Source organism: Mycotypha africana (genome assembly GCF_025528875.1).
Source record: "Mycotypha africana strain NRRL 2978 chromosome Unknown BDF20scaffold_1, whole genome shotgun sequence".
Classification (NCBI taxonomy): domain Eukaryota; kingdom Fungi; phylum Mucoromycota; class Mucoromycetes; order Mucorales; family Mycotyphaceae; genus Mycotypha; species Mycotypha africana.
In genome coordinates, this window is record NW_026515725.1 from 1340090 (window position 1) to 1365770 (window position 25681).

The following is a 25681-nucleotide window of genomic DNA, read 5'->3' on the forward strand; positions in this document are numbered from 1 at the left end:
AGTCTTTGTAAGCTTGAAATCGTGTGTTAAAAAAAGCAAATGCTGATCAAAGAAGTCCGCAAATACAGAAAAGTTCGACTCCCGCGTAACATCAAGTGCCAAAACATTTTAAAAAAAGAAAAAAAATTGTACAAAAACGGTCAATTGACTTCTTTATTTTATCCGTACCGTATATCCTAAAAATCGCAATTCTACTACTCAGAATCAAAAATGAAAAAGAAACAGCTTCGTGTCATAAACCAAAGCTGCTACAATGTCTTTGCTGTCCCAGAAAGTTTATTCAGTAAGAGTTCATGAATCGCAATGCACGCACATTGACAGTTAAAAGATACACACCTAAAATCTCCCATGCTCGCCTCCGCAATTTGGCAATCAGAGCATTTTTTTTTTTTTTATCCATTAGTGGATGGTTAGTATGCAACGGTTAAACTTGAGACCAGTTACAAAGGACAAAAATAAACAAACAAACAAAAAGAAACCAAAAGGGTATCTTCTTTACGTGTTTATAAATAGAACCCTGTCAACTTTAGTTCATTTGACATGAATACATACTACTTTGTCATATCTTAGTAACGACAAAGCAATGGTCTTGCTGTTTTCCGGAGCGGAAAATTGAAGGATCAACACAGAAAGATTCAGTGTGCTGTAGATTTATTGATCAAGCCTAGCTTGACGTTCTCTAAAGCGATAGTTTATATGGTATCCCAAACATAACATTATATAACTCGATGTGCCAACTAATAGTAACGTAGGTTTAGGATTCCCTAAAAATGAAAGAATAAACGAAGAATAGCTCATTGGATAGAATCCTCAATGTGCGGGTTACATGTTATTGTGAACCTGACGCCAAGAAATGACAAAACGGAGTCGTTGCCTAACACGATGACTTGGGACTGAAGCTGGAAAGGGTTTGAGGGATTTATTACGGGTGCAGTAAATATGTGAAACAGCTGATGCATTTATGACTAATACAGTTCTGAAGGAACTATATCTTAGTGTATGTTCATAAACTTACAATGGCAACTCGAACATTGAGAGTAAATACTTACACCGCGCCTTTAAGGGCTTTCTCAAAATACAATGTATCGACTATTGATCACACAGAGGACATTCTTTTAAACCTTTAAATAGATACCGGAATGGCGTTAATTTTTCCTACCTGATGACGGATTGGATTTCTAATACCAGGGTTGATATAAATAGTGTGAAGTAAATCTTGTTATAAATAGTCAAATTACTTCCAAATCGTTGCTCTATGTTAGAGCAGACCATTCAAAATACTAATCACTGATACCGCACATTTGACTACAACAATTATAACGTGACATACCGTAAGCTACATAATGGAAGTGTTTGTTCCCTCTGTCCTCATTTGGAAGATACCAGCTGCTTGGAAGGCTGCCTCAACTTGTTACTGTTCATTAAGTTTTGTAAGTTGTTCAGCTTTTCTAGCTTTTCTAGCAACTAAATTGGAAAGAGCCACTGTAGATAGAGGCGCAACCACAACATTTGTATTGATTAGTTGAAATTGATCCGATGTGTGTTCGGTTTAAAAATACTCACTGCCTCTATATAATATCACAGTTGACACCCTTACGTTGGGCTAATAGGTAACTCCTTCATAGTCGGTTTGCACAGAACTGCAACCAGTATAGGTTCTGGTATAAATTATGGAAATATTCATACTTACTACGGCCTTGAGCAATTTTCAGTAATTTTATAGTATCAGCATCCGTTAAATCGATGTAAAATTCTGATATCGAAGAATCTAAAAAGCGTTGTGAATACTTTTTGATTGCTAATTTTGTATATACTTTACAGATAAGTATCGTACAATGAGCTTATGAGTTTTGATTTTCCATTCGTTGGGATGATATTTTAGTGTTGATCGTTATGTAAGCTAAGATAATTGTTCCTGTCAGATATTCCTTTATTTCAGAATTGAGCACCTTTCTGATTTAATTCACTTTGAATATTTTATTCTGTCAAGGCTACCACGTTGACTACGTAAGGCCGTAAGGATGTCTTCGCTCCTTTTGCGTATATTCCCTCGTTTATCAGTAATTGAATTGAATAGCTAATATATACACGTATACATACGTATCTTTTATTTTAGTGCGTGCTTTCTCGAACATTTTTTCTACCTTCTTTTTTCTCTTGCTAGTATTTAAACTATAGTACACTTTCAGAAAGAATAATGAGCTTAAGCTATTCATCTTATTCTGGCTCTGCACGTAGAATGTTAGAATGCTTAGTTTGATGAGTATTTATTTTACAGAGGGTATATTTCAAAGATAATGACTATTACGGAATATCAAACAATATGTTATGTAGGACGAATTGGCTTCAAATACAATCCGTCTCCAACGAATTTAACTGCTGATATTTTGTTTTTACGTTTGTTGGTATATCAAAACTCATCTTCACTACGGAAGTACTGATTAACTCCTCGACACATGTATTGACAGATTGCTCAAACTCCACTTCTTTGTTTGTATGCATATACCCCTCGCTTAAATACATTTGCCATCTTATAGCCTTCACTGTTTCCGATCCATAAATAGATCACCTTAATGGGCTCAAAGTTTTTCACTTTTTCGTACGCGATTAAACTTTTTTCTGCTTTATTATAAATAACGCCATTTAGTTGAATAGCCATGTATAGGGGAATGCTTATTTTTCGTATATTACAAATGGTGAGGTGTCTATTTTTCTAATGAAGTAACATCAAATGCTCTACATTTGTTCTTAAACACTTGCAAAGTTCTTTCTCTAAGAATCTCTTCGACAATTCTTTCGTTGGACACCGATTGACGCTATTATTTACAATTGAACGGTCAATAACTGTCTCAATGTCAATTTCGTTCTCTACCTCTTGTCTTACCATTGACTCTCGGGTGAAAATACTGTTCTTCACATCAAAATCGTCAGGATCTTCCTGTAATTTCTTATTCTTCTTTTCAAGATCTTCATCCATTAGCTACAATATTGTATGATGATGTACAATAGACAGAGTCAATATCACATTTTACAATTCTTATTCTATTCCACGCGCTTACTTTTAAACAATAATCAATGGCTTCGTCACGTTGTGCATAGGCCTCTGACATTTGTTTGAAGAACTCGCCACACCTACTGTCATCATGTGTTGAAGTAGCTTGGTTGAGTTTATTAACAATATTATCGTCCACTCTACGTAATTCCTTCATATAATCTATTGTTCATTGAGAAGTTAGGGAGCTCAAGTTAAACATTCCTGTCAACAACTTGGGGAGGTAAATTTATCTTAACACCCATGATGCTGTAAACCTTACTCACCTTTAAAGAATGAGAAATTGAAGCAAGTAGAAGGATTAAGTTTCTTTGGCGTGGACATTCTTATTTTTAATTAGGTAGAGATTTTGACGAGTAAGGTATAGCAAAGGGCAAGGGTAAAAATTCAGGCATGATCTTTTTACTCCACCATCAAGAAGAAGCTGGTTGACGATATTTCGAACTCCGTCGTTTCATGAACAGACGTTAAAAAGCACGATGGTCAAGGAAGAACATCCAATGTAATATGCTCATTGCACTGATAATTGTCGGACACAATCACGAACAAGCATTACTGATGAAAATTCATTAGGACCTTTAAACTGACTGAATAAAAAAACAAGACCCAGTTGCTTGTTAAAATATGCAAAAGGCTCTCACTATATTCTAGTGATTTAACTATCTCAGCGTACACAATTGCTGTTGCTGGTTTTTATAAGCGCTGGAGCTTCCATGCTGTCAATTCATAATATTGAGGAAGCGCGTCACATACATCTTCGTTGATTTTGGGTTTTGCATTAATTTCTATGTTTTTCTGGCTTTATACTCATCGTTTGCCATTTCTAAACTAGCGAACCATGAGTTTTATGGATTTATCTGATGATTCTCCCCAAAATACAGAAGAAATAACCACGAGTACAGCTATAGTGGCTGATATTCAGAGTAGTTCTGGGCTTTCTATATCAATGTAAAATAGCTTAGTGAACAGCATATAACGGATATGAGCAATTATACAGCGCCGATTAAGCCCCATCCCTCTTTGAATAATAGACATCCATTAGTGATCTTGAACATTTCGGATCACTTTACACGCACACAGTTACAAAATCCAGAAGTTTTGTCAAATGGTAACTGCGCTAACACCAACGCTCTATCATTAAATCATAGCTTACTCTTTTACTGACAAAATATTCTTGAACTTTATACAGGTCGAATGTACGGCGCATTGTTAGCAGCACAAACAGGACGCGATGTTGATATTGCCAATTCTTTCGAAATGCCGCTGTCTCTAAAAGGCGATGCTACTCTGGATAAAGCATTTCTGTTGAACAAATTAGAACAATGTAACAAAAAACGAACTTTCTATCTCTATTATGTAATTTATGTTTTAACACTAAATATTAATATTGCCATCAGTGAAGCAAGTATTCCCTAAACTGGACTTCATGGGCTGGTACAGTATAGGATCTAGACCTTCAGAAAGCGATTTAAAATTACATGAACGAGTAAGCGAGGGCATTTGATGAATAGAAGAATCTTTGATTTATACCTAAAGCTTATTGTATTAGATTTTAGAGATAAATGGGTCAGCTCTCTTTTTACAAATGGATCCCAACAGGTTAACGCCAAGCGGTGGAGCGAGAGAATTTCCAATAACAATATATGAATCACTGATCGATATCGTAGATGGAAATACACGTTCCATATTCATTAAATCCGCCTATAAAGTAGAGTTAGGTGAAGCAGAACGTATCGCTATAGATCATGTAGCAAAACCCAGTTCGTCTACATCAGAAACCGGCTTAGGAAATACATGTGAGTCATGCTAGAACTGCATTTCTATAGTGAATGGCATGAAAAAAGACACAGTGTATGCTTTATGCACTCTAACGCACAAATTATATGTAATATCGCTTTAGTGATCGCTCATTTGACAACACAAAGAAATGCTATCGCCATGCTGAACTCAAGGATTCAATTTCTTCACCGATACCTGCAGGATACGAAAGCAGGTAATATACCAGTGGATCATGATATCTTACGTCAGATTTCGAGTGTGTGCAGACGATCGCCGATATTAGAAAAAGAGGCTTTTAACAAAGAATTTTCAACCGTAAGTGAGCCTTCAAATTGTCCATAAGCATTCTTTTTCTTTTCTCCTGAATTAGGTTGACGTTTGATTAGGAACATGATGATGTGTTATTGGTTGCTTATTTAGCCCTCATTACGAAGGGGTTGAATACAGTAAATGATCTTGTCGATAAATTCAATTTGGTAAATGGGGGTAACAATGTAGGCACTTCGTCTGGTATAAATCAACAGAGTAAGACAATACCGATGAACAAAAAAGGCAGAACGAGTAGAAGTAAAATGCCAGGTTTGATGGATAGGCGTAAGCATTTATAAGTAACTAGCTAGTACACATTGTCAATTATAATTCTAGGGCAAGAGCAGTCTTTCCTTTTTGTACCATTATGCGTGAAATAGTTGACAATCACAAAGATATACTTTATACTTATACCATTTGAATTTAACGCTATATATGCTATTGAAATTAAGGGGTAGGGAGTAAATGTATATGCCATGTTATTATTGGTTGGTGACCATTGATAAAAAAGGGGGTTGAGGCTGGTGAATTTGCAATATGATTGTTGAATGAGAGTTGAGAGTAATGAAAGAGTTCTAGACCCTTATTGTAAATTGTCTACTGCATGAGACATGCATGGAAAGGCTCAAGACCGGTTCAGATAATAAAAATTGGTGATATGTTTGCGTCTAATTGTGCATTGTGTTTAAAGAAAGGAGACAAGCTGAATAAGTTTGTAAAATGTGTCCTTGTTCTATATGTCGTTGTTGGGGTATAATGATATTCTGCTCTTTCATTGTTATTACAACTGTCTAGTGTTGACTTTTGAACACAGAGGATAAAGAACAGAACATGACAACAAAGCCCCAAATAATGAGCAAACCAGCTGCTATATCTAACCACCATGTGGGCTTCAGAGCCTTGTCATCCATCATACGAGCAAAGTCGGCTGTCGCTTCTTCGTTCACCAGATAAGCATCGCCATCTACAGTGGATAAATCGTCTTCAAACAGTTTATTGTTAGAGGAAGAAGCAATAGAATTGGTTTCATCCCAGGCCATAGCTGCTGTCTTGAGATCGCTTTCATCAGGTACAGCAATCAAGGTTGACGTGCCCGTCAAAGTTGGAAAAACTGTAGCAATATTGTTAGGTATTGAAGCCGAAGAAGAAGGAGAAATTTGAGAATAATATTTTTCTTGGTTTTTAAAATAAATTTGTCGGGTCGTGAGGTAGCAAACAGCAGGCAGAATATAAGCTAAACTGGTTGCTGAGAATCCACCGGCAATAGAATATACAGTGCCAAGAGATCTAATCGAAACGGCCAAACTGAGAACCACTGCAAAAAGTATAATGGTTACTGCGTAATGTTGTGTATTGGTTGGTTGTTTTGTTGCTGTTTCAAATCCCAACGATTTTTGAATGGCCTCTCTTGTAGGGAAGATAGCAGTACTACTCGGAGAAAAAGAGCAAACAAAAAAATGAGTAAAGGGGTAGGCAATTACTGACTCTGTCCTTTCGAATACTTACGGAATAGTAAGTATCATACTGATTGCCAGTGCCAGTCGACCGACATTAATGAATGGGTCGTCACTGGCGAAATTGTTGAATAAGTTGGATTGAACATTTGATCCGAAGCAAAGATAGCCTACAACAGCAAAAGTCATAGAGATGACCCAACTGATGCCTGTAGATAGAATGGTAGTAAATCTCCAACTGGAAGTAGTTTGATTGCGAAGGGTTAGAAAGTTGCTAAGGGCAACTTGATGACAAGTGAAAGCAAAAGCCATGATGCCGAGAGCACCGAAAATATCATCACCTGCCCATTCAATGGGAACTGTTTGGTCTTTGGGTATGTAAGCAGGTGCTCGTACCAAAATCATTAATAAGATAACCGGCAAGCATGCAACAGAGACAATAGACCATCGAGCAAGCGACCCAATGGATCTTGGTATGGCCAAAGGAAAGATCTATTTGGAAGGCAACAGAAAGTATTAAGAGAGAGAAAGAAAACAAAAGGCAAAAAAAAAGAAGGTAAATTTCGTTCGATAGCTCTTACACAAACAGTACCAACGAAAATCAATATGAATGTACGGCTGGCTAAAAGTGGATAATCAGGCAGATATCGTTCTAACAGCATAGGTAGACTGTCGCCAAGCACTAAAGCAGTATCCCCCCCCCAAAAAAAAAAAAAAAAAGTAAAATAGAATTTAAGACCGTGACCATCGAGCGAAAGACAGACTAATAAAATGAGGAACGTACGAATAAAGTAACTGACTGCAGCACCACCTGCTTGAACGCAAATTACGAAATTCGTAAAGTGATATCCCCATCTTCCCAATAAGTATTCCACCAACATCGCCAACTTATAAATCTGAACTCGTTGGCCAGCTACGATCAACATAAAGAGTCCCATTTGAGCCAAAGCAGCTACGAGAATGGAAACAAAAATACCCACAAAAAATCCTGCGCGAGCAATAGCGAAGGGTAATCCAATGATACCCGCTCCGACAGTTGCGTTGACAAGATTAAACCCAACCTCAATTTTGGTGCGAGTACCGTAGCCCGGTCGATCTGCTTGTAGTAGGTCTCTTTCTGCGTTGGTAAGAACATGCTGGAGTTGGTGCGATTTCACAAACGGTGGTGATGATGACGAATGGATAGACCCATACGTATTGTTGTTCACCGTGGACATGAATAAATCGATCTAATTTTATTGACGAAAGTTATTGATATCAGGAGCCTCTAACGTCGAAGACTAGCAAAGTAGTAAGAAAGAAAAAAAAGAAAGAGAAAAAGTACAAGGCAGAAAAATTCAATGACGATGTGACATACATTTATACAGAACAAGATACCTCATCTATGAAAATCAAAAAAAGGGGTTGGTTACCATTTAAAGCAACAAAAGAAACGGAAAGTCCCAGATGCCATTTTCTTCCCCTATGAAAACCACGCATGATCGCAAAAGATACGCTGATCTCTCACATTCTATATTCAAAGATCGATGCACTTAATACACTCACGCATTCTAATAAGCGTATAATACCATCAAAAAATGTCATTGACCTTACAATTAAAAAGAATCATAATATGGTTACATCATGTGTGCATTTCCAATGAATAATGATGGAAAACTCTTTTTTTCCTTAAAAAAAGGATGACCCCTAATGTATGTAAGCTTATCTTCTTTTGCTGTTCCTTTTAATCAAACCAGCAGGGTCGTATTAAGTATGCTTTATAATGAAAGTATAGTAAAAGTTTTCCGTAAAAAAATTGCCCGAAGGCTAGTCCTGATAATGTAAATCTGGGCTTGATAAAGAAACAACAAATAAGAAAGGAGGCGAAGATGGTCTATTGATACAAAGAGTAAAAGGGGTCAGCCATGGAAGAGGTGTGTATGTGTGATTTCATTGTATTGCGGCTGCTTTTCTTTTTTTTCTTTTTTTTTTTTTTTTTTTTGCTTTTTTTGCTTTTTTTTGCACAAACTATCAATCAAGTGGAGCACGACATGATATTCAAGTAAATATAGTTATTAAGACCAATTTCAGGCATAGAGCCCGTTTTAATGTAGCAAGAATGACAAGAATAAAAGTAGACCTATCAAATACATGGTAATTTTTTTCTTTAATGCACGTACAAAACGAATGATTGGTTCCCGAAGGATACTTCAATGTTTACTCACATAGAACATCATTACTAATCTTTGGAGTACATGCGAATCAAACCTTTTTGCGTAGAACTATCTAACTATATCTCTTTCGCCTGATAAGGCTATTATATAATTCTCGATGAGCAATTTATGTTCGATTGTATAGTTACTCTCTTCTACCATTATCATACAACTTATAGATATCGTTAAAATCGGGATCAGAAATTCGAGAAATGTACACAAAAAAGGTTTGCAAAGTGATGCATCACCACCTAGCGTAGTTAAACAAAATTACTGCACTCTCGATTAAGGCAAGGTCAACATGATTTTTTGGCCGTATATAATCGTGAAGCTGCTTATGCCATTAATCTTCGCATTCCTTTTAATCTTATTCTTCTCTTGCTGTCATAGATTTCTACTGTTACCCTGCAGATAGCTGAACAAAAGAGCTCTAGATCTCCTTGTTGCACAAACGCAAACATGACAATGATTCTGCTTCTGCAATTTTAATTCTAAGTTGTTCATACAGTCATCAGATCTCGTAATCCTCTTCAAAATACAATAATGGTCCTCTGCTTCCTTCTGGTTCGAGCGGGATGTGAAATCCTTTTTTATTGTGTTGCTTTGTACCTGAGATTCTTTTCTTGAAAATCAGGAACCGAAAGTTATAAATGTGTATCGTAAGGATACAGTCACAAAAATAAAGCTGCATTAACTTGTTCATACAGTCTCTCGTTTCTTTCATTTTAAATTAGTGTAAATTGTATCTTCAAGTCTTACAGCCCAAATAATAATAATTATTTATTCTTGTTTTCATTCCAAAAGGTCCATGGAATTCTTTTGAATTGCTAAGTATTCAATTGAACAATTTTGTTTGAGCAGAACATACAATAGCAAAGCCAAAAAAGAATTGCGAGCATTAATAGCATTGCCGTTGTATTGAAGGATTGCGACACATGAGGGCGCTTTTTCAGTGTACTATGAAAAGCTTGTTTTTCTCTGAGACTTACTGCTGTTCAAGACGGTATGCAGCTCGGGAGGAATTGGCTCAAGCTTGGATTGATTTCTGCTCATTGTGACACTCAAGTTCATACAGACCCTACATAGTATAGATATGCCAATTTTCCCTGAGGAAAATAAACTTATTAAGTCCACAGTCATTGATTTGATTATAGCAACATACCAGCAAATATTTTACAGTAAACCGCTTTCAGAATTCAAAGTCTAGATTCTAACATAAAAAAAAACTGATAGCTGTCACCATTAACTTATCGACCAAAATTGCATGTTTCTCTATTACTGCTTTAAAATAGATCGATCAGATGATTTTCAGAGCTGCAGCATAACAATGAAAAGTTGGTATGCCGCAATTGTATATGATCCTTAAGTGTTTATATAGAATATCGAAACAATTGAAACCAAAGGTCTAATAACATTGGTATAGCCAATTATACCAATACATCTCAAAAGCCCTCAGAACGTATATTAAAATATGCTCTATCTGGCTTGCATCAGTAGATACGTCTGAAGGTTGTTCAATATGCTGAGACAGATATTTTGCTCTTCGTATCAATTATCATTACCGTCTTTCTGTAAGCCTCTGGAGTATATTCCCTCTGATTAGAGAATTAAGCTTCTTCTAATTCGATTTAGAATTTGCGAGCCCTTTTTGCGGTATCTTCAGCTGATAATAGCCACTTTGCTTTGGGAATCATCAGCAGCCGCAGCTTCTTTACCTTTTTTCAGCTGCCACATGCTTTAACGGTCGAATGTTTCTGTAATCTTTCAACAATGAACGCTTCTTAAGTAATATTACTGTCTTTCAACTATTTACTTCGCATCTCGTTGGCGATGGATCACAATACGTTTACGAATTAGGGATACTAGAACCTTATTAGATTGTCACACGCTGGATTTTTTTTTTGTTTTTTGTAATTTGAGAATTTAGCGCCATTGAACATCCACATCAAAATTGTGACTTAGATGGTCCGTCCATTGCCTACAAAAAGCTTATGTAATAAACCGGCCTGATGACGTTTACGGCGGTTTCATGTTTTGAACGCGTAAAGCAGTTGAACTTCAATTCACGCAATCTTTTTAGTATAGTACATGACGGATTGTTATCATTCTTTTTAATAAAGCTAATCACTCCATACACATCATAACAGTCAAAAATGAGTTTAAAGAAGGGAGAAGTTAATCTCGGTGTAAGTCCTTTGCAGATTGAATATTCCGTGTTAACTGAGACAAAAAGTTAACAAGAAGCACTAATCTAACAACTTGACGACTATTTATACGAATATACAGACATCTATTATGGCAGTCGTCTATAAAGACGGTGTCATCCTTGGCGCTGACTCACGTACAACTACCGGTGCTTATATTGCAAACAGAGTGACAGACAAATTAACCAAAGTTCATGATAAAATTTATTGTTGTCGATCCGGATCTGCTGCTGATACCCAAGCTGTGGCAGATATCGTTCATTATTACCTTCAAATGTACAGGTAAAGTAACACCGTCTTGACTCTTTAATGTTCTGTGTAGTGAACATACAACTTCATATTTACACACTCGACAGACACATACGCAGGCATACACCTTAACTGACATCATCTTTGCCATTATAGTGTTTCTGAGAATGAAGCACCTACCGTTCATACAGCTTCGGCTTTATTCCAAGAATTATGTTATCAAAATAAAGATGGATTAATGGCTGGTATTATTGTTGCCGGTTGGGATGATGTAGATGGTCCATCAGTATATAATATTCCCTTAGGCGGCTCCCTACATAAAGCACCATTTGCTATTGGCGGTTCTGGTTCAACGTATATTTATGGTTATTGTGATTCAAAATACAAAGATAATATGACTCGCGAAGAATGTGAAGAATTCGTAAAAAACTGTAAGTTGATGCATGGACTCGATACCTTTTACAACTAATCTCATTGAGCTTCTTTTTGGGGAAAAAAAATTATAGCTTTATCATTAGCAATGTCGCGTGATGGTTCTTCAGGTGGTGTTATTCGTTTGGCTGTTATCACTAAAGATGGTGTTGAAAGATTATTTGTTCCTGGAAATGAATTACCTGGTAAGCATTATTTGTCGCACCGACCAAGTAGAAAGAATACTTGTAGTAGAGAAACTCACATAAAAATATTCATTGAATTCTTTTCATAGTTCATTGGGAAGGCTAAAATTGATTGAATGTTGGACTATATATATACATATATATTAGACGGCCATGTCTAAAAAATAAACATAAAATCTTATGTCGAATATCCCATCTGTATATTGTGAATGAGAGTACTGTGTTGGTTATTTTTTGTATAAATTGATATTATACGCAGGTTTCACAGAATGGCTTTTTATTCTTTGAGAAATGGGTGGTGGTGCTGATAAACGTTATAATTACTTGTCGACAAGCAATAACAATTAATTTTGTTAATGGCCAATGAATAACTTATGAAGGTACTTATGAATGTAAGAAATTATGTGGCTAACCTTAGTCTTCACGTTGTATAGACCGACAAGATCACGATTAAAGAGCTTGTAACTTTTTTTTTTTTTTTTATCTATCGAGGCTTATCACCCAATCATAGGCTTTGAAAAATAGACTTTCCGTTAAAGAGATTCAGGTTCGTGCGTCAACAAAATTTGTTTTGTCTTGCTTTTGTGGATCATACGTCTAACTCTCAGCATTCAAAAAGTTAGCATGCGTTATAGATATTCGGACAGGTATACCAACGGTCTTCCAGAAAGAAAGCCTGTCAGTCATCAAAGACAATCGATCACTAAGAAAGATGCAGCTCCTACAAAAAAGACGTCGGTTGCACCTATTAAGAAAGCTTCATCACCACGACCTGATCTCACACCTCTCACACCGCCTGCTTCGCCGATTGTCAGAATAGCTACACCATCAACCACAACCACAACTGAAAAAATGCCCAAAAGAAATGTTATGCCTACGTCAGTTCCAAATGCGGTTACCATTGACGGGAGTTTTCAGTCGAGACTTTTACCTTGTCCGGCCATGTTGGCACCTCATATGAAAAAGACTTCCTCCTCTTTTAAAAAGAAAAAACTCGCTTCCGAAAAATCAGCGTTACCAAACCCTACTCCCGTCAACAATACGAATAATGATACTGTTCCGAATTTTGCTGTCAACAACATGCCAACTGCTGTAACTATGGAAAGTACGTTTATGCCAGTTACTACTCCCTTAGTGCAAACAAGGTCAATAAAAGAAGTGAGTGGCAAAATACCCACCTCTGAACTTTCTACCGAAAACAGTAAAGAGAGTAGCGTGAGTAAGAAAGAAAGTGGGAGTATGAATAGTTCAAAAAGAGACTCAGGAACAAAGAGAGGAACCAAAAATGCCACATCAAAAAGAGCCACTACCACAAGAAAACGAGGCTCTAGTAGCAACGGTGATGATGGAGATGATAACGGTTCACCCAATTCCATGCCACCCAAAAAGATTCGCAATATGGCAAAACGTTCAACAAAGAGATTACCAATATTAGGTAAGGCAAAAAAAAAAAAAAAAAAAAAAAAAGACGACGCATAGGAAGTGAGCAACAATTGATCCGAAACTAACTGTCAAAATCTTTATCAGAGGATACCTTTGAATTGAGGTATGTGATTAAAGGCCACACTGAAGATAATATACCCGTTCGATCGAAGGATGAACTTGAAGATAGTAAAGACAATTGGTGTTGTGCCTTCGAACCAAACGTAAAGCAGTTAGCAAACGAGAAGGGAGAATTTTCAGAGACAGCTATGGACACTGTAGCTATATGTGGATCTTACACAGTTTTGTTTCTGGACACTCAACAAGGAAGATATATCAAGAAATACACGCATCCTGAAAGTCAGGAAATATTTTACTGTTTAGCATGGACTACTTTGACAGGAAAACAACAGCTAGTATCTTTGAAAGAAGCTAAAGAGGAAGATGATTCAAACGAAAATCAGCAGGTTTCTGAGGAAGAGGAAGAAGAGGACGATGATGGAAGCAGTTGCAATTTATTAGCAGTGGCAGGAAGACTGGGTTCGATCAAATTACTGAATCCACTACAAAATGAATGTTATTGTTACTTATTCGGACATCGAAAAGCAGTATTGGCTTTATCATTTGCAAAGGCAGAGCCAAGATGGTTACTGAGTAAGTTCGAATAGTCTGTTTTAATTTGATAAGAGCTGAAGCTGTTCGAATTGACATACTATCTATTCTAAGGCGCTTCCGCTGATAGAACAGTACGTTTATGGGATATAGGATCCCCAAGAACCAGTGGGGATAATTCAAGGTGAATATCTGTAGAAGGTACACTTCGAACAACCACTTACTAATAATAATTTTTATGGTATGGTTTGTAGCTGTTTAGCCATGTTTGTTTTGCCAGCTAACAAGGGTGGGCTTCCCACCTCTGTTGAAATGTCGTATGATATGAAGACTGTCGTGGTCGGTTGCGATAATGGAGATATGTACCGGTTTGTAATTACAGCAGAGCAGTTGAAGAGTTTCCGTACTCGTGCAATTGAGCAACGTAAAGAGCACCCTCAAGACGGTGATAAATGGAAGCACCTCGGTCCTATTGCTACTATCAACGCAAAAATGAGATTCCCTGGAGGTGATGAGTGGCATGAAGGGTACGTGGATGGTGTTCATATTTTAGGTCAAGATGGCAATACCAGAAATAAAATGAACAATCTCATCGTGTCCCGAGGCTCTGACGATATGGAAATTATTGTTTGGAATCCTACGAAAAGCACAACTACAGATGGTGACATACACATGTCTTTAGAATGGCCCGATGCGGCAGGAAGCTCAGGGTTACGATTTAAAGTGATTGAGCAAGACAATCAGAAAGTGCTCGTTGGCGGGGACTATGAAGGAGGATTGCGAATTTACAATATCGGGCAAGGTAAAAGAAGTAAAGTATTGGACGATGGTAGCTTAGAGCAGTTTGAACCTGTTAAGGTACTTACCCATTCGATGAGCTCTGAGCTGATGCGAGATGTGGCTTGCTCAAGTGATACCCGTACCATTGTTGCGATTGATAACAATAATACCATTTTTGTGTGGGCATCTAAAAAGCTAAGTTGGTAATAAAGCTATTGAAACATTGTTGGTTTTACCAGTAGAATGGATATAGTTTTTTTATTGGATTTTTTGAGCCATGCTATGTCGGCTTTTTCAAAGGTTATAAATGTGTGGAATCATATAATATATTTTCTCCATTTGTTTTGTTGTAAACGGAAATGCTTTAGTGTACCTCAATTCGATAGACCTTTTAACCACGTTTGCTTGTCCATGCGGACGGATTCGTGCGGTTGCAAACCAAGGTACTACGATCAAAGGAGTTACGGTTCTTGTTGGCGACAATCTGGAAACATGTAGCACTACCTTGACGAGAAATAATGACAGACCAAGAAAGGAAGATTTCCCAAATACGAACTATTTTGTCACCATACTTGGCTTTCATGGCCTCCTTATTCTTCATCCAGTTCTCATACCATCTGAAAAGAGTAGCAGAATAATGAACACCAACAGTATCTACATTATGAATTTCAAAACCAGCAGTTTCTAGTTGTTTGATATACCAATAGAGAGGAGTTGAGGCATCAGCACCACGGAAAATGTATCGACCCATAAAAAGACCCCAAATAAAATCTTCGTATTGCCAGCTTGCTCTTAAACCAGCAACTTGCATGTAGAATAGACCATCATCGTCAAGACGCTCACGAATATCAACGAGGAACTGTTGGAAGCGCTTGAGACCGACGTGCTCAGCCATTTCAACGGCCTATTTTTGTTTTTGAAACAAAGAAAAGTCTTTCAGTCAGTGACCATTATTTCACATAAAGGTTTGATTACACTCCTACTACACTTACAGTAATTTTATCATATTTAACATTCTTAGGAATATCTCTATAATCCATGCAGAGCAACTCAGCTTTATCCTTCACTCCCCATTCTTCGATGCGCTTTTCACCAAAGGCTACTTGGTTCTTTGCCAATGTAACGCCTGTTGACTGAGAACCATAGTTCTTAGCGGCATAAGCAGCAAGAGTACCCCAACCACAACCAATATCCAAATGCTTTTCTCCTTCCTTCAAATGTATCTTCTCACAAATCAACTTCATCTTATTTTCTTGCATTTCTTCTAAAGATTCCTTTTTAGTAGGATCTTTCATGATACCGGAAGTATAGACCATCAATGGACCCAAGAAAGCTTCATAAAAATCATTGCCTCTGTCGTAATGGTCACGTACTTGGTTCTCATCTTGGTCGCGAGAATGCCAGAAGGTTTCTGGGAGCCATTCAGTGAGGAAGAACTTGAATTGACCGTAAGTAAAACGGAAAGAAGCCCAATCGTGTCGCAACTCCATGATTTCAAGAGGATCGCCGTTGAAGTCAACCTTACCAACAAAGTAAGCCTCGAAGAAAGTTTCCATAGGAATCTTGTTGCGACCGTGGTATTTGGCTTTCAATTCAGCATCATGAAATGTGAGATAGTGCTCGATGGGCTTGTTGGGAAGAGGAATGTGGTTACGATAACGAGGGGCAAAAGCAGAGAACAAATACAGGTTCACAGCGAGGATGGGTAAGAAGAGAATAATAGTTAAAATGACAAAGAGCCAGAATGGCAGACCCAACTTGTAACTGATAACAGCAGGAACACCGATAACTGAAGCGATCAAAATACGATTGTCAAAGGTCTGATTACCAGCACCTTCAGCAGGTAAAGTGGCATTATGGACCGACGCCCACGTTGTCGGCTTGAATTGATTCGACATCTAAAAAGAATGTCAAAGAGTAATATTGAAATTAGTCAAAGTCTAGGCTTTGCTTTCTGTCTTCTTTAAAGATGAAACAATCAACCACAACTCTTTTCGAGAAAGTGCAAATAGCGCGTAATTTTTGTTACAATAGAGCATACATGAAGTAGACGCTTACTATGACTTTCCCGATTTCTTATAAACAAACTCTACTATTAAACATCAGATCATAAGTCTTACCTTTGCAGTTAATCTTCTTACTTGTAAGAAAACTGAAGATTAGAAAAAAGGGTGAAGGACAAACTTTTATTTTGATGATTTTCCCTTGTTTTTATCAATTTAGTTTATTGTGCAACATGTCAACTTCTTATTCCAAGTGGTTTTCGCTGTTTCTATTGAAAGAAGGTTTTTATGAGCCGCAAAGGTTATAGTTACACAATAGTCTCTTTAACTGTTTGTGCCTAACATACGCCTACTTGACTCCTTCACTTAGTTGAAAATCTGTAATTACAGTGGTTCTGCTGTCTATTGGACTGGATGATTTGAATTGCGAATGCTGGTCAGACTTTCAACAAATAATTATTGCTTTTTTGGCTTAGTTCGACACTGAAAAGGAAATTCTATTGCTCGCTTTTTTTGAGAATAGATTGGTCGAGAAATAATTTGATTTAATTACTTTGTTCAAATACTTTTGGTCATAAAAATGTATTCGACAGCATGAATTTTATTATATTGGATGCTGTGGATGAGACTTTGAGTTGATATTGGCAATCACTTGGAATAATTGTGTGACATCGGGGCTTAGCAGAGGGAGATGTTGCTTGGGATATGCATCTATGGAGCATGGCATATTTACGGGTGCAACGACAGATGATGATGAGCCAGCTTGTAATAGAAACGCCAGAAAAATAGGTTAGGCACAATAACCCGACTGAAGACGGGATAACGCTTCACGCAGGTTGATGAGGCCAATGTGTATTATCACAAAAAAAAGGTTCTGTATCATCTGTGTCGTATGAAAAGCTGATTGGCATTCTACAAAGCATCGAGAAATGGAGCTGGAACACATTATCATAATTTTTCCTCGTTACTTTGAACACACTCAAGCTTGCCATCTTGTCGCGCAACCTCGTTTTAAAGCATAGCCAGTTTAACCTCACTTTCAAGAGGGAGTGATTGGTAATACTGTTGCCATCAAGCTTGACCTCCCCCAAAACCAAGGGACTGTCCAAAAGCGCGTTGGACTAAGGTGAACACAAGGTGTCCAAACGAATGCCAGTAGTCAGTGTCCACCTTTTTCGGTCAGTGTCCACCTTTTTCGGTTATTGTAATACGATTCTCCTCATTCTTTCATTATACATTGGAAATCAGAGAGGGGGAGCGTTCACAGCTTATATCAAAAAAAAAAAAAAAACTCTTTCCTTGAATTATAAGCTAGTAATGATGTGTTATTAACCTGAGGCTGTGTAGGCAGTACAGCGTGTATAACCTATATACAATTGCTACGATGATTCTTCGAACAGAATGGCATATTTTATGTTGAGGGCGCGGTCTTAATTCGTATTTATATAATAAGAGGCATGGAAATACCACAGTAAGTGTATACTAATTATTCTTCTAACGCTGTGACTGTTAATTGACCGATATAATTTATTCGCAAAATGATATCAATACGGCGCGTTGATGAAGGCTGGACCAGAAAAAATATCACAAGACTCAATTCGAATTTTTCTCTTTTTATATAAATTCCTGGCTCTCCTCCATAAGGTGCTCCTAACTGACATGTACGTTGCTTATTGCCATCACTCAAACTCTGCTTTTTTCTTTACAGGCCAATAAGGTATGCTGCTTCTGACTGTTTAGGAACGTTCCCGTCAATGTATGTACATAAAGTACAGTTCATCTTTGTGGACGCTGCTATTAGCAATAAAATCACTACGTGTCACATTTGGATAATTGATACTACAAACATAAATGGAAAACAACCATGAAGAAAGTATAGAATTTGTAAAAGAAGATGAATAGGACTAGTAACTGTCAAAATTAATGGTAATCTTGTCAGCAATGTATAGTTCGTATTGCTGTTTTGGGCTGTAAGATGAATGTTGTTGTACAACCGACAGTTTCAAGGCGCGTGTTAATGTTTTGGTAATATCTACAATTTCCTTTGTGAGCCTTCTGAATTACCCAGCGCATTCCAAATACCGTAACAACATATCCTTTGACTTCGCGACACGCTGCTATTTCAAAAGACATACATTATCATCTGTTTATATCAATTAAATTGGTTCGAGTGATTTGCTTCTTTCCTTTTGTTTTACTGTTTCAGTTTTGCAATCTACCATAGAATATTACTCTTATTGTATACTATTGACATATCAGTTGATATCTGTTCTTATTACGTTCTTCAAGCGCTAACAACAACTCAATTTTCATGTATAGTGGTTTGCTTGGTTGTTGAGTAAATAGAATACCTGTGATTGATTGCTATTGTAATGATTCATACCTCTGCTCAAGTACAGTGATAATAGTTTGGAGATGTTCTAATGCCCTTAATTAAGAGATACTTGGATATAAGAAGTACTTGTCACGACTTCCCAATGCCAGAGCAGAATTATATGGCCATATTGAGCTATTCTTTTACTCCTATTAGTCTTCAGCACCTAGAAGTTGTTCTGATTACCGGAAAATGTATTAAGCTGTGTCCTTCAGAAGGATAATGTTTCAATGGTTTACGTGTCACGCTTTGCTGACATGTTATACTGGAATGTTCCAAGAGTTTTGATACATCTTTTCTTATTGACATCGAGGACATGATCAAACGTTATTGCAGTCATAGTTCTTCTATAATCCTTATATATCAATATTAAGGGCATGAATGTCCTCAAACGAGCAGCTTATTATTGAGAAACGGTTCTAGGTTTTGGCATAGGCCATGACACAGAGTCACCGTCATATCACTTTGATTTCTAATCAAAGCAACTCAGACCTATGCGGACTCTGAAATGGCTACCTGTTCCAATTTCATGCAAAATGTATAAATTACTTGGTTACCCTAAGTTTTTCGACAGCTCTTCGTTTCCGCCTTTTTCATCTCGTTATAATATTTTCGTCCATCTTCAATGCCTGAACAAGTTAAGTACGATACACTCAAGCCCACTGGCAACAAAATCCCTCTTGTTGGTTTTGGTACCGCACGTATTCCCCCCGAGGAAACTGAAGAAGTTGTTTATAATGCTATCAAATCCGGATATCGCATGATCGATGGCGCTTATCTCTATGGCAACGAAAAAGAAGTTGGTAAGGGTGTTAGACGTGCTATTGCAGATGGAATTGTAAAGCGTGAAGATCTTTTCAGTAAGTACTATCTCGCTGTACGTTTAAATTCACTAGAAGCTTATATACTGATTTGCGCTGTCGCGTGATTTAGTTGTTGGAAAATTATGGAACAACTTCCATTCCGCTAAACATGTCGCTCCCATTTTCGAAAAGACCCTTGACAACTACGAGTTTGATTATATTGACCTTTATCTTGTTCATTGTAAGTATGACAGTTGATAGTGAGCCTTTCGCCTGTGTGGGTGTTGTTGTTTGTGATAGAGTGTTTAATCTGTAAATATTTTCTCTGACTTGTCAATGTATAGGGCCAGTTCCTTCCGAATATATTGATCCCAAGGAGTTCTTAGGTTTCTGTCCTAAGGGTCAAGACCTTAAATGGGAAAGGTCACCTATGCAAGATTGCTGGCGCGAACTCGAGAAGCTTGTCGATGCTGGCAAGATTAAGAACATTGGTATCTCTAACTTCAACTGTCAATTGATTCTTGACTTACTTACATATGCTCGTATTCATCCAAGCGTTTTGGAGATCGAACTTCACCCTTACTTGCAACAAAAACGTTTGGTCAAATGGGCTAAGAAGGAAAATATTCATGTCATTGCTTATGCTTCTCTTGGTAATATGGTGTATGACGAAGTACCTGAAAATTTGAAGAATGTGCCAAAGCTCATGGAGCATGAAACTGTCACTAAGATTGCAAAGAAGCACAACCGTAATCCTGGTCAAATATTGTTGCGTTGGGCAGTTCAGCAAAAAATTACGGTTGTACCTAAGAGTGTCAAAGAGTCTCGTATGAAGTCGAACTTGGATGTGTTCTGTTTCGAATTGGATGATGAGGATATGAAGGATTTAGAAAGCTTGAATATAAACGCTCGCTTCAATGACTTGGTTGAAAACATGTATGGTTTTGAACTTCCCATTTTTGAATAAATTTGCATGCATTTTTTCTCTTGTCAACAGGACCTGTACAATATAAAATGTTTCCATCGCACGAAATGTGCCTTTTATCTAATGAACAGCGAGTAATGTCTGCTTTTTGTGGAGTGTGTCTTGTTGCAGGTTATTGCATAGAGTAAAAGTGACATATACTGTCTCTTCCTTTGGAAGAAAGCTAAATGAGTATTCTTAATCTTTTGGCTTCTCTTACTGAAATTGATCAAGTGAGACTGAAACAACCGAAAACATCCCATCGGTAATCTTCTTATTGAAATTGCAAAATAAAGCTCATAATTAAGAATGGTTTAAATCTTCATGCTGTACAGCAAACATACTGGTAGCAGGTATCTTGTTAGTGTTAGGCCATTCGAATCTGCATGCTCAAATTACTTTACTATGCGTATCACACTGAACTGCAAAAATCAGCTTGGAAGGTTTACAGGCTCAACATTCTAGATAATTTTTGTATCTATTGTTAAATATCACCTTCGGTATACGTATGTATCGTTTTAAGGTACTATCGCATTCTAGATAAAGTGAACAAAAACGATTATGAGATAAATCACGAAGTCAATTGTTTTGTACTTTAACACACTATATACTGATTTTTTACACTTAACATTTGATAGGTAATCTCGAATTCTAAAACATCTGTAACTGTCTTTAGCATAATCAGCTTTCAATGCCTCCAACGTCATTGGATTAATTTGCGTCATAAGGCCACGTTCAATTTCTCCGTAGATTATTGCTGAAAACCTGAGCAATACATTGTTCATGTGTTACTCAAAACTACTTTTCTATTTTATCTCTTTTCTGCTGCTGAATGGCTTTAAGAAAAACAGCACTATTATAAAAAAAATCTAGACAAAGACACAAAAAATTACAAATAGAATCAAGACAGTTTGATGTAGCCAAATCATGATAACGAAATAAAGGTGGTGAAAAATAGGTTTTTATCATCTCTTTAAAGTATATATCTATTACTGACTAAAAAAATTTTATGGCATATTGGCTCATCCTTATACGAAAGCATAAAGATTTAACAGGCGGCACCACGTGTAGGCTTGTCAAATAGTCACCCTCGCGCCCGGATGCCGCCGCCCCAGTGTACCTCTGGGGATAGGTTGTAGATGGGTTGAATTATTTTCATGGAGAGAACTTCATTGCCATATCGTGCATCTACTCTCCCCTTTTAACAACAAAAACGGGCTCAAAAGAATAAATTGCTAGATGTTCCCGAAAAAGTGAGAGTATAGTAAAAAAGAAGTGCCATTATATCTTTTGTTACTTCTTGTGCTACAAAATAAGTCATGGTTTCTTTGTTTATGACGATGAAAACCTTCCACTAAGTCAGTAGTAGTAAAACATTGGCGCACCAATGTAGCACCTTAATGGCTCGAAAAAAAAATATAGTATTTCCTCTCGAGCTGCTTAAGTTTGGGAGGCATAAGACAATTGCTTGCACTTTTAATTATTCAAAATAGGCGACTATTTTATTTCATATACTGATGTATTTGGATACACCGGTGAGGAAGCATTTATTTTTGTTATATGCGTTAGATGGCTTCTATATACAGTGTTAACTTTCAGCAACGGACACTTAGAGTGAATGATTTGAATATATTACATTAGATTTGTCTCGTTAGTCAAATCTTCTTTTCCAGATCTTTTATACGGTTTTCTACATCTGCAAAAAGGTTCATATTAGTGGTATACTGTACAATGGAAGCAGCTAAAGAACTACTTAAAGCTCCATTCTTATACAAATTGATTTTTTGTGGTATTTGACTAAGCAACGAGTCGGGTTTGCAAGTATGATTTGCATTGTAAGTACCGAGTGGGGCATTCATGAACTTGAGTACTGCTTCATGGTTTCTGTTCGATAGATAAAAATCGGAGTACCGATAAATGGTATGTTAATGGTTAAAACTAAAGAATTCATTTATGCTTTGAGAAATGCGCTACGATTTCCTTACTCTGCGATATCATTAATGAATGCTAAGCGTTTCAAGACCTGCTGAATCTTTACTCGTTCAAAAGCTGTATCAAATAGAGATAGAAACTCTTGTGTCTCTTGTTCTATTTTCGCAATTTTCGCTAACGACCCTTCAATCTTCTTACGTTGTAAATGTTTCTTCCTAATTCTTGCGATTTCTTTGGCCTGGAGATGAAGGCGGTTTTTACTTGTCGTTGAAAGATTTTGACGGGAGGTGAGTGAACCGTGCATTAACAAGTTTAACAATTGATCCCCCAAATGATGTGTAAACGCTTCCTGCGCCAACTTCGATACATTTAGCTGGCTTTCATCTTCTTTCGTCGGTAAACCAAGCCATTTTTTATATATTGAATTGACAATGATATCATTTATCTTATTATCTGAGGCCCATTTAACCTTGTCTTTTAAAATTTCATTTGTAGGATAGGTTATATCTTCTACTTGTTTACAGCTGGAAAGTTGAAAATCTTGGATTTTTTTTCGTAGCTTATCGTCTAGCTCCGTTAAAGTCTTGTGGACAATAGACTTAACGTTACTTTCGGCCTTCCCATCACTGATGTCTTTGACCTTTTCAATAATTTTTTCAACGCCTTCACGTTTTGTAGCTAATAGAGTGTCTAAATGTTCTTGTGACAAGTGTTCAGTATATTTTTCGATATTGTTTAAAGGTTTACAATCCAAAGCTGATTCAAACTGTTGTAAAAGTAATGTCATCAATTTGGTGTTGATATCTATTAAACTGATGGAAAGAGAAATTGATAAATAGCTGCTTCAAAACCATAGTGAAAGAAAATTACCAAGAATGTTACGTTTGCTCAAGTTCGCTTTTATCATCTTGAAGCCTTTTCGAGTATTTGTCTATTATGTATATGAGAAAGGCGTTAAGTTCATTGACCCGATAATGCTATTCAGTTGCTTAAAAACGTACTCCTTTTAAGTACCTAAATTTACTACAAGCCTCTTTGTCAAGGTCTCTTTTTTATCTTTGAAGCTCAGAGACGACTGTACTTCCTCTTCGAGACGATTTAGTGTTTCGGTAGTCAGGTAAGCCTTCCGGAATCTATTCATGTCAAAGAAAAAAAAAGATCACTTTCCAGTAGATTGATCGATCGCTGTACGCAGTTATGTTTCGATCTTACAAGTTTAATAAATCGTAATCAGAAGTTGGCTTAATTTGTTTGCTTGTCCGCTCTACATCGCTCGCATCCATTGCCAACGTCGTTGAATAATGATCTACGGACGACTCCAGAAGTTGTCAAAGGCTAGCTTTGATTGTCAAAAAGTACAATAGGCGGGGAGTTAACTGCTGTTGAAGCTCAGTCATGCTTAAACGGTGAATTCCGCTGCTTTTAGATTTCAGAATTTTGTGCGAACATGCACCGATCTTTAAAGGTGGTTGAAGGAACGTTCGATCGCAATAAAGTAATTCTGTTGAGCTATAATTTTCGATGAATGCAATAAACAGGATATTTTAAAATACTTTCTGTTATTTGTGGGCGGTATGCCTGATATAGTATTAGCGATGTTTCTAAAAAATACTTCTCTTGCCTTCGCATTTGTAGTAAATAAAAGGGAACAGTTCTAAATTTTCATGGCAAGCTCCTGATTCAATTATGGACAAGAATTCAATACTGTATTACGATTTAGATAGACCATAGTAGACTGTATGCTTTACCCAATTTTACGTACTAAAGTATTGTAATTGTTATCTCAACTATTCACGTTTTCCCCCTATTTCAATATAGCAAATGTACATTTATCATCTGGACACAATGCTTCGCAAGACAGTAAATTATGGATAAAGCAAACATGATTCTTTGAAGCATATCCAACAGCATATAGCATGCTAAAGCGGGTCTTCAGTGCGAAAATGTTGAACTTGCCTCACTTTTTTTAAACATTTGCAGAACCTGTTAACGTATAGACCCCAACGCAACAATGATTTTGCAGCAAATGTCGTCGCAACGCGTTTTATCGGCCAAAGCGTGAACGTACCCATTGGGATTTATCGAATCATACCAATTATTCAATGCTTCGGCAACCAAATTCAATTGCCTGGCTTTCACTAGTGTTTAATACACAATTCCAGCGGAAGAGCACGCTGATGTTGCTATTGCTTTACCTTATAGATATGAATTGAGCTATTGGGCATGGTTCATACTACGACGTTAATGACTGTAGTGGACTGATTATGGAGCGGTCAAGCAGTAGCATTGATAAGAAGATGTTGAGCGTACTCAGAGTAATGCAACCGGGTGCTACATGCAGCTATTGAATTTCGAAATTCGCATCCACGCCGCTGCATTGTTTCGTAATTGCCATGTTGTGTTTTTTTCGGGCATATGCAATTTTATTCCATTTCGACAATGCACATTATCAGCATGAGTGGTTACATTCTGGAATACAGATGTTCTAAATACGTTCAATAATGTCACATTTTGGTTGGAAGTCTTTGAGCTTATCATTTTCTTCATTTCTCTCCGAGCAAGAAATCCTCATGGGAACCCTGAAGAAAGAAAGCTATGATATGGTTCTTGCCAAATATATGGAATTTGAATTAGACGTCCTAGTTGGATCGATAATCTACACCACCTTAACTTCGAGAGGTTATTGTATCCATACTACTTCCATGAATAGAGTTGGTTTGCTTGGGTCGAGATATAATTTCACATATCATCACTACAATTTGTTCTTAAGTTAAAATATATCGCTTTATAGTTCTCATTTCTCCATTATTGGAATATTGTGTTTCGTAACAGAATATTCAACACATTTTGAAAGTACTAAAGAATTGTTACAATTTATCATGACCAGTTAAGCAGGTGGCAGGTAGCAGATAATAAAAAGTTATAAGCGAAATAG

At 37.0% G+C, this 25681-nt stretch overlaps 12 protein-coding genes across 12 annotated transcripts; 4 read left to right on the forward strand and 8 right to left on the reverse strand.

Annotated features, from left to right (window-relative positions):
* Positions 1-531: 531 nt before the first annotated feature.
* On the reverse strand, positions 532-2523 carry BDF20DRAFT_831310 (uncharacterized protein; the record flags this gene model as incomplete). The annotated part of the gene is made up of 8 exons (XM_053078435.1): positions 532-643; positions 1016-1089; positions 1160-1215; positions 1564-1568; positions 1598-1658; positions 1691-1813; positions 1996-2077; positions 2398-2523. 8 exons carry the CDS (start codon positions 2521-2523, stop codon positions 532-534), a joined length of 639 nt encoding a protein of 212 aa, XP_052940512.1.
* Positions 2524-2881: 358 nt separating this feature from the next.
* On the reverse strand, positions 2882-3110 carry BDF20DRAFT_802014 (uncharacterized protein; the record flags this gene model as incomplete). Its single annotated transcript, XM_053076408.1, has 2 exons — positions 2882-2980; positions 3060-3110. Coding segments are annotated over 2 exons (150 nt in total), but the record flags the coding sequence as incomplete, so codon positions are not given.
* A 789-nt stretch (positions 3111-3899) lies between these two features.
* BDF20DRAFT_919640 (uncharacterized protein) lies at positions 3900-5310 on the forward strand (the record flags this gene model as incomplete). Its single annotated transcript, XM_053084652.1, has 5 exons — positions 3900-4000; positions 4084-4160; positions 4242-4408; positions 4455-4538; positions 4602-5310. The coding sequence occupies 5 exons, from the start codon at positions 3900-3902 to the stop codon at positions 4860-4862; spliced, it is 690 nt and encodes a 229-aa protein (XP_052940514.1). The 3' UTR covers positions 4863-5310.
* Positions 5311-5931: 621 nt separating this feature from the next.
* Positions 5932-7811, reverse strand: BDF20DRAFT_831313 (transmembrane amino acid transporter protein-domain-containing protein; the record flags this gene model as incomplete). Its single annotated transcript, XM_053078436.1, has 4 exons — positions 5932-6568; positions 6647-7086; positions 7176-7276; positions 7379-7811. 4 exons carry the CDS (start codon positions 7809-7811, stop codon positions 5932-5934), a joined length of 1611 nt encoding a protein of 536 aa, XP_052940515.1.
* Positions 7812-9297: 1486 nt separating this feature from the next.
* On the reverse strand, positions 9298-9926 carry BDF20DRAFT_983951 (uncharacterized protein; the record flags this gene model as incomplete). The annotated part of the gene is made up of 2 exons (XM_053085163.1): positions 9298-9503; positions 9776-9926. The coding sequence occupies 2 exons, from the start codon at positions 9924-9926 to the stop codon at positions 9298-9300; spliced, it is 357 nt and encodes a 118-aa protein (XP_052940516.1).
* Positions 9927-10817: 891 nt separating this feature from the next.
* BDF20DRAFT_843717 (proteasome subunit beta type-6) lies at positions 10818-12072 on the forward strand. The gene is made up of 5 exons (XM_053079575.1): positions 10818-10972; positions 11073-11272; positions 11396-11670; positions 11746-11856; positions 11946-12072. Exons 1-5 carry the CDS (start codon positions 10940-10942, stop codon positions 11960-11962), a joined length of 636 nt encoding a protein of 211 aa, XP_052940517.1. The 5' UTR covers positions 10818-10939; the 3' UTR covers positions 11963-12072.
* Positions 12073-12357: 285 nt separating this feature from the next.
* Positions 12358-14907, forward strand: BDF20DRAFT_843722 (WD40-repeat-containing domain protein). The gene is made up of 4 exons (XM_053079576.1): positions 12358-13291; positions 13384-13932; positions 14005-14074; positions 14145-14907. The coding sequence occupies exons 1-4, from the start codon at positions 12481-12483 to the stop codon at positions 14875-14877; spliced, it is 2163 nt and encodes a 720-aa protein (XP_052940518.1). The 5' UTR covers positions 12358-12480; the 3' UTR covers positions 14878-14907.
* On the reverse strand, positions 14896-16842 carry BDF20DRAFT_992558 (Mycolic acid cyclopropane synthetase-domain-containing protein). Its single transcript, XM_053085378.1, has 3 exons — positions 16791-16842; positions 15663-16568; positions 14896-15574 (listed from the first exon to the last, which is right to left on the reverse strand). The coding sequence occupies exons 2-3, from the start codon at positions 16566-16568 to the stop codon at positions 15062-15064; spliced, it is 1419 nt and encodes a 472-aa protein (XP_052940519.1). The 5' UTR covers positions 16791-16842; the 3' UTR covers positions 14896-15061.
* A 1317-nt stretch (positions 16843-18159) lies between these two features.
* BDF20DRAFT_983955 (uncharacterized protein) lies at positions 18160-19387 on the reverse strand (the record flags this gene model as incomplete). Its single annotated transcript, XM_053085164.1, has 4 exons — positions 18160-18373; positions 18438-18512; positions 18710-18790; positions 19287-19387. The coding sequence occupies 4 exons, from the start codon at positions 19385-19387 to the stop codon at positions 18160-18162; spliced, it is 471 nt and encodes a 156-aa protein (XP_052940520.1).
* Positions 19388-19672: 285 nt separating this feature from the next.
* BDF20DRAFT_812904 (4-dihydromethyltrisporate dehydrogenase) lies at positions 19673-20817 on the forward strand (the record flags this gene model as incomplete). Its single annotated transcript, XM_053076836.1, has 3 exons — positions 19673-19907; positions 19981-20091; positions 20195-20817. 3 exons carry the CDS (start codon positions 19673-19675, stop codon positions 20815-20817), a joined length of 969 nt encoding a protein of 322 aa, XP_052940521.1.
* A 731-nt stretch (positions 20818-21548) lies between these two features.
* Positions 21549-22051, reverse strand: BDF20DRAFT_843728 (uncharacterized protein). The gene has a single exon (XM_053079577.1). It carries the CDS (start codon positions 21781-21783, stop codon positions 21613-21615), a length of 171 nt encoding a protein of 56 aa, XP_052940522.1. The 5' UTR covers positions 21784-22051; the 3' UTR covers positions 21549-21612.
* A 237-nt stretch (positions 22052-22288) lies between these two features.
* On the reverse strand, positions 22289-24664 carry BDF20DRAFT_983957 (uncharacterized protein; the record flags this gene model as incomplete). Its single annotated transcript, XM_053085165.1, has 7 exons — positions 22289-22698; positions 22800-23558; positions 23629-23677; positions 23761-23879; positions 24106-24255; positions 24300-24324; positions 24574-24664. The coding sequence occupies 7 exons, from the start codon at positions 24662-24664 to the stop codon at positions 22470-22472; spliced, it is 1422 nt and encodes a 473-aa protein (XP_052940523.1). The 3' UTR covers positions 22289-22469.
* Positions 24665-25681: the final 1017 nt, after the last annotated feature.

Excerpts from the sequence above, each read along its gene's own strand:
- BDF20DRAFT_843717 (XM_053079575.1), top strand. The coding sequence starts at position 10,940 with ATGAGTTTAAAGAAGGGAGAAGTTAATCTCGGT. Across the intron at positions 10,973-11,072 it reads AGGGAGAAGTTAATCTCGGT|ACATCTATTATGGCAGTCGT; the intron begins GTAAGTCCTTTG and ends ACGAATATACAG. Across the intron at positions 11,273-11,395 it reads TATTACCTTCAAATGTACAG|TGTTTCTGAGAATGAAGCAC; the intron begins GTAAAGTAACAC and ends TTGCCATTATAG.
- BDF20DRAFT_843722 (XM_053079576.1), top strand. The coding sequence starts at position 12,481 with ATGCGTTATAGATATTCGGACAGGTATACCAACGGTCTTCCAGAAAGA. Across the intron at positions 13,292-13,383 it reads AAAGAGATTACCAATATTAG|AGGATACCTTTGAATTGAGG; the intron begins GTAAGGCAAAAA and ends AATCTTTATCAG. Across the intron at positions 14,075-14,144 it reads ACCAGTGGGGATAATTCAAG|CTGTTTAGCCATGTTTGTTT; the intron begins GTGAATATCTGT and ends TATGGTTTGTAG.
- BDF20DRAFT_992558 (XM_053085378.1), bottom strand. The coding sequence starts at position 16,568 with ATGTCGAATCAATTCAAGCCGACAACGTGGGCGTCGGTCCATAATGCC. Across the intron at positions 15,575-15,662 it reads TTAAATATGATAAAATTACT|GCCGTTGAAATGGCTGAGCA; the intron begins GTAAGTGTAGTA and ends AAACAAAAATAG.
- BDF20DRAFT_843728 (XM_053079577.1), bottom strand. The coding sequence starts at position 21,783 with ATGATAAAAACCTATTTTTCACCACCTTTATTTCGTTATCATGATTTG.